Source organism: Ziziphus jujuba, chromosome 7 (assembly GCF_031755915.1).
Source record: "Ziziphus jujuba cultivar Dongzao chromosome 7, ASM3175591v1".
NCBI lineage: Eukaryota > Viridiplantae > Streptophyta > Magnoliopsida > Rosales > Rhamnaceae > Ziziphus > Ziziphus jujuba.
This window is the reverse complement of record NC_083385.1, coordinates 4,652,343-4,662,584: the sequence shown is the minus strand read 5'-3', so window position 1 is coordinate 4,662,584 and position 10,242 is coordinate 4,652,343. Positions and strand designations below refer to the sequence as shown.

Below are 10,242 nucleotides of genomic sequence, written 5' to 3'. Positions count from 1 at the left end.
GGTTAAAGGTTAGTATTTTTGAGCCATTGGCTTTTTTCTTTTTCTTTTTTTTTTTTTTTTTTTGAGAACCTTTCGTTTTTTTTTTTTTTTTTTTTTAGTGTGAGCAAAAAACCAAAAAAGTAAAATTAAAAAAAAAAATGACATTGATAACTTGCAAAACACCATCGGCTTATGTACTAAACAAGTGGGTATTTTCCTTCAGATTAAAAGCTGCTCTTTCTCGGTGGTCCAAAGTAGTCTCGATGTGGCCAAGAGTGAAGTGCCAATGGTAACTGTATCCCTGTCCAGAGTAGAAAGGGCGTCTATGGCCTTGATAATCGAGTCTCGTTTGGCTAGGTTCTTTTGAGTCTTAAGGTCCCAATCTCAGTTGAATATAAGATTGAGGAGTTCCTACTTGGAGAGTTTCGATTGAGCCATGAGAGACAAGCAAGCCATCATAAAGAAGTTAGAGTGGTGGGGTTTCAGAGAACAAGATTTGAAATGGTGTTGTTGTGGGTTGAATTGAATATTGGAAAGAAGGAGGTTTGAGGACGGAGAGTTCTGGAAGCTTTAATGCTTTTGTAAATCTTTTTAATTTTTTTGTTATTTTTTTTTATTTTCTTTGTAATTTTTTTATATTCTAACAAGTATCATTCAAAATAATAAAATTTAAACTTAACAAAAAAAAATTAAGCACTAATTGAAAATTACGAAATTGAAAAGATAACCAAAAAAAAAAAATTAGAGGACCAAAGCCAAAGCTTTTATATCCCAACAGCATTGGCTTTGGTCCCCCAATTTTTTAGAATTTTTTATTTTTATTTTTTTAATTCTTTTTGCAAGTATCATTCAAAATAATAAAATTCAAACTTAATAAAAAAATTGAGGACCAATTGAAAATTTTAAAATTGAAAAGATAATAAAAAAAATTGAGGAATCAAAGCCAACGCTATTACATCCTAGCAGCATTAGTTTTGGTTCCCCAATTTTTTAAAAGTTTTATTATTATTATTTTTTAATTTTTTTATATTTTTACAAGCATAATTCAAAATAATAAAATTCAAACTTAATAAAAAAAAATTGACGACCAATTGAAAATTACAAAATTGAAAATATAACAAAAAAAAAATTTGGACACCAAAGCCAACGCCTCTACATCCCAACAGCGTTGGCTTTGGTCCCCAGTTTTTTAAAAAATTTTATTATTTTCTTTTTTATCTTTGAAATTATTTTGTATTTTTGTTTTTATATTTTTACAAATATCATTAAAAATAATAAAATTCAAAATTAACAAAAAAAAAATTGGGGACCAATTCAAAATTATAAAATTGAAAAAATAACAAAATAAAATTGGGGGACCAAAACCAATGCTTTTACATCCCTGGCTTTAGTACTCCAATTTTTAAATTTTTTTATTTTATTTTTTTAATTTTTTTGATGAAACTATGATAATGAACAAAAAAAAAAAGAGGTTTGTGTTTAAAATTGGACCAAAAAAAGAGAGAAAAAAACTTTTGATGAAAATATGATAATGAACCACAAAAAAAAAAGGGTTTGTCTTTAAAATTGGACAAAAAAAAAGAAGAAATTCTTTTTTGATGAAAATATGATAATGAACCAAAAAAGAAGAAGGTTTGGGTTTAAAATTGGACTAGAAAAAAAGAAAAAAAAAACTATCACAAAATGGAGCAAAGCCGACGTTAATTTCAGAACAAGCGTCGACTTTATACAGCCTTTAGCTGTTTTATTTTAAAATAGCGTCGCTAAAAACCAAATACATAAATTTATACACTTGGTTTTTAGTGATTCTATTTTAAAATAGAATCGCCAAAACCTGTACAAAACCGATGCTTGTTCTGAAATTAGCATCGGCTTTGCTCCATTTTGTGACAATTTTTTTCTTCCATTTTTTTATTCTTTTTTAGTCCAATTTTAAACACAAACCCTCTTTTTGTTTTTTTTTTTGTTCATTATCGTATTTTCATCAAAAAAAAAATTTTCTCTTTTTTTTTTTGGTCCAATTTTAAAGACAAACCCTTTATTTTTTTTTGGTTTGTTCATTATTATCTTTTCATCAAAAAAATTTCCTCTTTTTTTGGTCCAATTTTCAATTAAGGAATTAAAAAAAGAAAATAAAAAAAAAATTTTAAAAATTGGAGGACCAAAGTTAACGCTTTTAGTATGTAAAGCATTAGTTTTGGTCCCCCAATTTTTTTTTTTTTTTGGTTATATTTTCAATTTTATAATTTTCTATTGTTTCTCAATTTTTTTGTTAAGTTTGAATTTTATTATTTTCAATGGTACTTACAAAAATATAAAACAATTATAAGGAAATTAAAAAAAGAAAATTAAAAAATTAAAAATTGGGAAACCAAAGCCAACACTGCTAGGATGTAATAGCGTTGGTTTTGGTCCCCCAATTGTTTTATTATTTTTTCAATTTTATAATTTTGAATTGGTCCTTAATTTTTTTTGTTAAGTTTGAATTTCATTATTTTTAATGATATTTGTAAAAATATAAAAATATTACAAAGAAATTAAAAATAATAAAAAAATTTAAAAAATTGGGGAGCCAAAGCCAACTCTGCTAGGATGTAATAGCATTGGCTTTGGTTCCCCAAGTTTTTTTTTTATTATCTTTTCAATTTTGTGATATTCAATTGGTCCTCAAATTTTTTTGTTAAGCTTAAATTTTATTATTTTATAAAAAAATAAAAAAAATTACAAAGTAATTAAAAAAGAAAATAATAAAAAATTTTAAAAAAATTGAGGGACCAAAGCCAACCCTGCTAGGAAGTAATAGCATTGACTTTGATCCCCCCATTTTCTTATTATTTTTTTAATTTTATAATTTTCAACTGGTCCTCAACTTTTTTGGTTAAGTTTAAATTTTATTATTTGAATGATACTTGTAAAAATATAAAAAAAAAATTACAAAGGAATTAAAAATAAGAAAAAATTGGAGAACCAAAGCCAACTCTGCTAGGATGTAATATCGTTGGTTTTGATTCCCTAATTTTTTTTATTATCTTTTCAATTTTATAATTTTCAATTGGTTCTCAAATTTTTTTGTTAAGTTTGAATTTTATTATTTTGAATGATACATATAAAAATATAAAAAAATTTACAAAGTAATTATAAAAAGAAAATAATAATAAAAAATTAAAAATTGGAGGAACAAAGCCAACGCTAATTTGGTCTTCAAATTTTTTTTTTTTTCAATTTTGTAATTTTCAATTGGTTCTCAATTTTTTTTGGTAAGTTTAAATTTTATTATTTTCAATGATATTTATAAAAATATAAAAAAATACAAAGAAATTAAAAAAAATGATAATAAAAAAATATTTTAAAAAATTGGGTAACTAAAACCAAAGCTGCTGAGATGTAAAGTGTTGGTTTTGGTCCTCTAATTTTTTTTATTATCTTTTCAATTTTATAATTTTCAAATGGTTCTCAAATTTTTTTGTTAAGTTTGAATTTTATTATTTTGAATGATACTTGCAAAATATAAAAACAATTACAAAGAAATTAAAAAAATAATAATAAAAAAATTTAAAAATTAGGAACCAAAGCCAACACTGCTAGAATGTAATAGTATTGGCTTTGGTCCTCCAATTTTTTTATTATTTTTTTAATTTTGTAATTTTCAATTAGTTCTTAATTTTTTTTGTTAAGTTTAAATTTTATTATTTTAAATGATACTTGTAAAAATATAAAAAATTACAAAGGAACTAAAAATAAAAAATAATAGTAATAAAAAAATTTAAAAATTGGGGAACCAAAACCAACTCTACTAGGATGTAATAGCGTTGGTTTTGGTTCCCCAATTTTTTTTTTATTAGCTTTTCAATTTTGTAATTGAATTAGGGGACCAAAGCCAATGCTGATTTGGTCTATTTTTTCTTTTGTTATTTTTTCAATTTTGTAATTTTTAATTGGTTGTTAATTTTTTTTGCTTAGCTTGAATTTTAGTATTTTAAATGATATTTGTAAAAATATAAAAAAAAATTACAAAGAAATTAAAAATAATAATAATAAAAAAATGGAGAACTAAATCCAAAACTGCTGAGATGTAATAGCGTTAACTTTGATCCCCTAATTTTTTTTATTATCTTTTCAATTTTGTTATTTTCAATTAGTTTTTAATTTTTTTTTGTTAAATTTGAATTTTATTATTTTGAATGATACTCAGAAAAATATAAAAAAATTACACAGGAATTAAAAATAAAAAGAAAAAAGAAAATTATAAAAAAATTTAAAAAAATTGGAGGATCAAGGCTAACGCAGCTGGAATATAATAACGTTGGTTTTGGTCCCCCAATTTTTTTTTTATTATCTTTTCAGTTTTGTAATTTTCAATTGGTCTTCAATTTTTTTTTGTTACGTTTGAATTTTATTATTTTGAATAATACTTGAAAAAATATAAAAAAAATTACAAAGGAATTAAACAAAAAAAAAATAATAAAAAATTTTAAAAAATTGGGGGACCAAAGCTAACGTTGGGATGTAATAGCGTTGGTTTTGGTTCTCCAATTTGGTTTTTTTTTTTTTTTCTATCTTTTCAATTTTGTAATTTTCAATTGGTCCTCAATTTTTTTTGTTAAGTTTGAATTTTATTATTTTGAATGATAGTTGCAAAAATATAAAAAAAATTACAAAAGAATTAAAAAAATAATAAAAATTTTAAGAAATTAGGGGACCAAAACCAACATTGCTAGGATGTAATAGCATTGGCTTTGGTCCCTCAATTTTTATTTTTTTTTTTCAATTTTGTAATTTTCAATTGGTCCTCAATTTTTTTTTTAAGGTTATATTTGAATTTTATTATTTTGAATGATAATTGCAAAAATATAAAAAAAATTACAAAGGAATTAAAAAAAAAGAAAATAATAAAAAAATTTAAAAAATTAGGGGACCAAAGCCAATGCTATTAGGATGTAAAAGCGTTGACTATAGTCCCCTAATTTTTTTAATTTTTTTTGTTATCTTTTCAATTTTACAATTTTCAATTGGTGCTTAATTTTTTTTGTTAAGTTTGAATTTTATTATTTTGAATGATACTTGTAAAAATATTAAAAAAAAAAAATCCTTCTTTCCAATATTCAATTCAAGTCACAATACCACCATTTTAATTCTTGTTCTTTGAAACCCCACCACTCTAACTCCTTTATGATTGCCTGCTTGTTCCTCACAGCTTAATTGAAACTCTTCAAGTAAGAACTCTTCAACCTCATATCAGATCAGGATTGAGGCCTCAAGACTCAAAAGATAGAAGCCCTTTTCTGCTCTAGGCAGCGATACAGTCACCATCGGGACTTCGCTCTTGGCCACGTCAAGATTACTTTAGACCACTAAGAAAGAGTAGCCCTTAATCTGGAGGAAAATGCCCACTTGTTTGGTACATAAGCAGATGTTGTTTTGTAGGTTATTGATGTCATTGTTTTTTTTTTTTTTTTTTTGGGTTTTTTGTTCATACTTAAAAAAAAAAAAAAACAAAAAAAGCTAAAAAAAAAAAAAACAATGGCTCACAAACACTAACCTTTAACAGAAGCTCTAAATGGATTTTGGATTGTCAGGGAGAAAGCTCGGGCGTTGGAAGCAATAGAAGAATATCTAAGGCTGGAATGGTGGAGATGGTGAATTTTATTTGGGAATTTTGAAACGGTGAGAGGTAGTGGATTTTATTTGGAAATTTTAAAATAGTAAGAGATGGTGGATTTTATTTGAAAATTTTGAAATCGTAAAGTTTGTGTGAAACATTGGTGCTAGCGGGAAAGAAAATGATATTTTGAAGCGGAAAGATTGAAGGAAATTTTTTTGAAGTTGCAATTTTCTCACGTGTAACTGGAAAATATCTGAGTTGTTCATTGGATAAGTTGAAATCTAATGGGTGGTCATTTTTTCACGTTTTTGGATCGCACCATTTTTGTCAAATCGATTCTAACCAAAAAAAAACTTGATGTGATAATATATATAAATATCTTCAAGACTTTCAACGTGATTAAAATGCTGCAAAATTCATACACATAGGGCCAAGACTAATTCTCACCAGCAAGTTCCACATCCTTTTTTTTTTTTTTTTTTTGGATAAATACAAGTTTCACATACCGTATTTTGAATGAAGTAATTGATAATAATATAATAATACACTTTCTTTTTTTAATTTCAAAGAAAAGATTGTGTATTAAACCAAACCAAAGTTATCTGTGTCGGAATTTATTTTTTATTCAATAATTCTATTTTAGAAATTAGAAACCTTAAAAAAATATATATAGATATATATATATTTTTATTATAAAAAAAATGTAATCTGTATTAAATTATAAATACTCCAATAAAAAATTTGTTAGGGTAAAACGTAGTTCTAATTTCAAAATATAATTTTATTTATTTTTTTGTAAAGCAACTGCAAAATACAATTTGGTGCGTCTAATTGATTAACGATAGGCAATTAATTATTAGTAATTTACGCAAAAATAAATGAACATTTCATCAAAGGAAAATACCCTCTTAGCCATCTCCAGCTCTTGCGTGCAAATCTCACTCCCAGTCCCTCACCAGCTTCTCGGTCTCCCAAATCTTACGTCTTCGGTCAACAGGTTCCAAGACCACAGCCCCGATTTCCCCCATAAAATCAGGTTTTTATTTTTAATTATTTATTTTCTTTTATGGTTTGTCATGGCCCTGTTTATCTCTGAATCTGTTCTGGGGAAAGCAGCGAAAGTTTTGCGTTCGAAATATTTTTTGAGTTGGATTAAGTTTCCTTTTCGTCTTCGTGTTCTAAGGTGTTGTATTTTTTGGTTGTCGTTTTAATAAGGCGGGTTAACCCTATTTTGATAATCCCGTATGGATGAGACTATGAAGCAATTTCAACAAAGCTTGATTGAGCTTGAAACTGAGGCAGAGCATCTCCTTTTAGCTCGACACCAGGTAAGTCACTCTTGGAAACTGCCCTCGCAAATCTGTTTGTTTCAAATGATTGTGTTTTTGATCCGTTGCTGAGCGAATCGACGAAAAAAGTTAGAATTTTACCTCGAGTGATCGTTCTTGAATTTTGTGAGGTGGGTTTTTAGTTTGGAAGTGAACGATGAGATGGAAAGGCTAGAAAAGCACATATCAGCTGCGAATGGAAATTTTGGATTAGAAGATTGGGGGGAAAAAAAAAAGGAGCTTTGAAAAGAGGGAAATGGTGATGGGCCATTTTCATTAATTGTACCACAGCGATAATAAATCAATCCTAACGCCCAGTATTTTGCTTGGTTTTGTGGAATTTCTTTGTTTAGTAAACCAATCTATTTTAGTTGGTCTTGCTTGTAAGAGAATGGATGATTACGATTTCTTATTTTAGTTGGTCTTGCTTGTAAGAGAATGGATGATTACTAATTCTTATGATGAAATATGCAGCTGGTTGAAACTGATAGGATGAGGAATGGGAATAGGGAAGCACTTACAGCTTTGAGGAAGAGGGCCAGAACAACGAAGACAAGTGTTCCATCTCCATTTGAGTCTATAATGAGGGAGATTGGGGGCTCTAATTCGAGACCTTTGGTTAAGGAGGTATGTGCCACATGTGGCAACCATGACTCCAACGAGCGCACATGGATGGTGTTCCCTGGAACTGATGTCTTTGCCAGGGTTCCATTTCATGCTGCTCATACCATCTTGGAGACAGGTATTTTTCTATAGCTTTTTTTATTTTTTTTTTAAATTGTATGAATTTAGTAGCTGTCTTTGGGTTACATATTTATGTTTTTAATCTTATAAAATTCTCAAAAGAGACAAAATGCTGCTTATAGATCAATACGTTAAAGCTTTGGTTTTAGGATCAAAGTACTTAGGAAAAAGGAAGATCTAACTCTTGTCAGACGCTTAAAAATTAAATTCAAGGTATCTTATGCCAGCAGAGGATAGTAAAATGTATCAACTGGATAACATAATATCAGACTTTGAAATATGAGGAAAAAACTAAAAATATCTTAGAAAGAACATGTTTCTGTTTGAAGGACACTTGTGCGAAGGAGGAGAATCTAGATCAGGAAATTTCACTGTCAAAATAATATATGTTATAATGGAGAGCACTCGGTGGGAATCCTCCTACCTTTCCAAGTTGCTTTATGTTCATGTCCTAGAAATAATGAAATAAGGTAATTGTTGAAACATCTTGACTTTGAACTTTTTCTTTACCCTGTACCAAAACTGCAAAAATCTCTTAAACTTTGAGATTAGATTTTGTGATGAGGACCCATGCAGTGCACATAACTTCAGCCAAGATGCTTCTTAGATGAGAAAAGATGAGTGAAAGGGGGAAAAAATAGTCCTTCCTTTGTATAGCATTTGATTCTTCAATCAGGGAATCAACATTGTCTCTTTTATTTTTTAGAAGGTCCCATGGAAGAGTTGGTAGTTCCATTTTAGTGTGTAGTTATATGATCTATATTTGCAAATTCTTTATTGCATGCAACAATCTCCTTTATGATGTACTTCTAATATGCTAGTTCATCTGCTTATTGATTGTCATACTTCTTCATTTTAACAGCTTAACTAGTATTTTCTATGCAAGCTTAAACTCATTTATGGTTAGAGAGTTTTTTAGTTGATGATCAATCTTTCCTAATTAAAATCCTCCTGAAAGAGCCATGAATAAATAAGCCTAACTTGTTCAGATCACCCTTGTACAAGGCATGTCTGGTGACAAACTTTTCAATTTTACAGCATAAGAATCAACATAAAAGTAGGGAAGACTAGGATAATGAAACATTTACTAAAGACAAGAGGCTTCTGTCATTTATTGAAAATTGGTTATCTAGATTATAAACTTTCCAAATTTCACTATGTGGTGGACATACAACTCTAGGAGTACTCTGGATGATTCACTTCCATATAAGAACTAATCCTGCTTGTTATTCTTCCTTAAAATGAAGTAATTGCAATTTAACAAAATAGAATAGAAAAACTGGTTTTATTCCTGCTGGAGGATTGCAACCCAAATAGTAGGAAAACTTTCTTCTTAGAGCTTATTGAAGGAATTTCTCTCGAAGTTTTTTACTTGTTTCTGTTGCCATTCAAGTCTTAACTATTAGAACTTGGAACTTAATGTGGTATTTATCATTTTCTTCCATCATAAGATACTTTTTCTCTATTGTTAATTTTTAATTATTAATTGTCTCGATCCTGTTGCTGTAACACAGATCAAGATCGTCTTGATTTTGAGACTAAGAAACTACAAAGCTACGTTAAGGATAAGTCCCTTTTAATATCGGAAAAAGGTGCACTTGCCGACAAGATCAGTCCTGGAGTTCTCAATTCTCTTGTAACCCTGACAGACAAGAAAAATTAAGTGTGTTTATAGATAACATTCAATTTTTGTAACCTGCCCTCCAATTCCAGACTCTGGGGAAAGGTATTAGCCTCAATCTTTGGTCTAGCAAGCATTTTGAATTATCTTTGTCACATAACTAGCACATAGAATTTATGGTAGTAGTGTGTTCATTAAGTGCTAATTCTGTAACCTTGCCTCCACCCCGACAAATGGTCACTTTGAGTTTAGGCATTCATAAGCTGAATCAAGAATGCATATAGAAGGAAAACCTTTTGGAATATATTTTTTCTACCAAGGGATTCGTAGAGAAATGTTACATTTCTATGATGTTCCCACAAATGAGAATATGCTGCATTGCTACGTTACTATGGTAAAAAAAATTTGGCTTTTCTCTTTCTTCTTTCTTTCAAAACGTCCTCTTCCTACTGAGGAAAAGAGATTGATTTCTAGTTGAAGGACCATTTATTTCTAGTTGCATTCACTGGCAATGTTGCAATGTGGAAATTTCGTGTGCACTCTTAGTACACTCGAAGCATGGAATGCCATTGTCTTGTTACTTTGTGGTCCCGTTTAACCCAAGATTTCCAAAAGTTTGGACGTACTTATTAAAACAATGACATTTGAGAGAAATACAAATAAAAATAAAAATCTCATCCTCTGTTACAGAAAACTGAGGAGGCTTTCAGCTGGCAATAATTTTCACGTTAACATCTTTACCTCTAGGAAGTGAGCAAGGAAGGTGGGAATTTCTGACTAGTTTGTACCATGCAGGAGAAGTATTTTTGCATTTGATAGCCAAAGACAAATGACTGAAAAAGTATCGACGAAACAGGAATTATTATCGGAAAAATGCTAAAATACAACCCACGATTTCAGTTGTGATTCTCAACCTGGGTGATGATCTGTTTGCTCTGTCTTTAATTAGATTCCATTATTGCATACTA

The 10,242-nt window shown here is 28.6% G+C and overlaps 1 protein-coding gene across 1 annotated transcript; it reads left to right on the top strand.

Annotated features, from left to right (window-relative positions):
• Positions 1-6,433: 6,433 nt before the first annotated feature.
• On the top strand, positions 6,434-9,578 carry LOC107424226 (uncharacterized). The gene is made up of 4 exons (XM_016033965.4): positions 6,434-6,617; positions 6,797-6,909; positions 7,384-7,651; positions 9,168-9,578. Exons 2-4 carry the CDS (start codon positions 6,826-6,828, stop codon positions 9,314-9,316), a joined length of 501 nt encoding a protein of 166 aa, XP_015889451.2. The 5' UTR covers positions 6,434-6,617; positions 6,797-6,825; the 3' UTR covers positions 9,317-9,578.
• Positions 9,579-10,242: the final 664 nt, after the last annotated feature.

Coding starts and splice junctions, on each gene's coding strand:
- LOC107424226 (XM_016033965.4), top strand. CDS start 6,826: ATGGATGAGACTATGAAGCAATTTCAACAAAGCTTGATTGAGCTTGAA. Junction 6,910..7,383: donor TCCTTTTAGCTCGACACCAG/GTAAGTCACTCT, acceptor TGAAATATGCAG/CTGGTTGAAACTGATAGGAT. Junction 7,652..9,167: donor TCATACCATCTTGGAGACAG/GTATTTTTCTAT, acceptor GCTGTAACACAG/ATCAAGATCGTCTTGATTTT.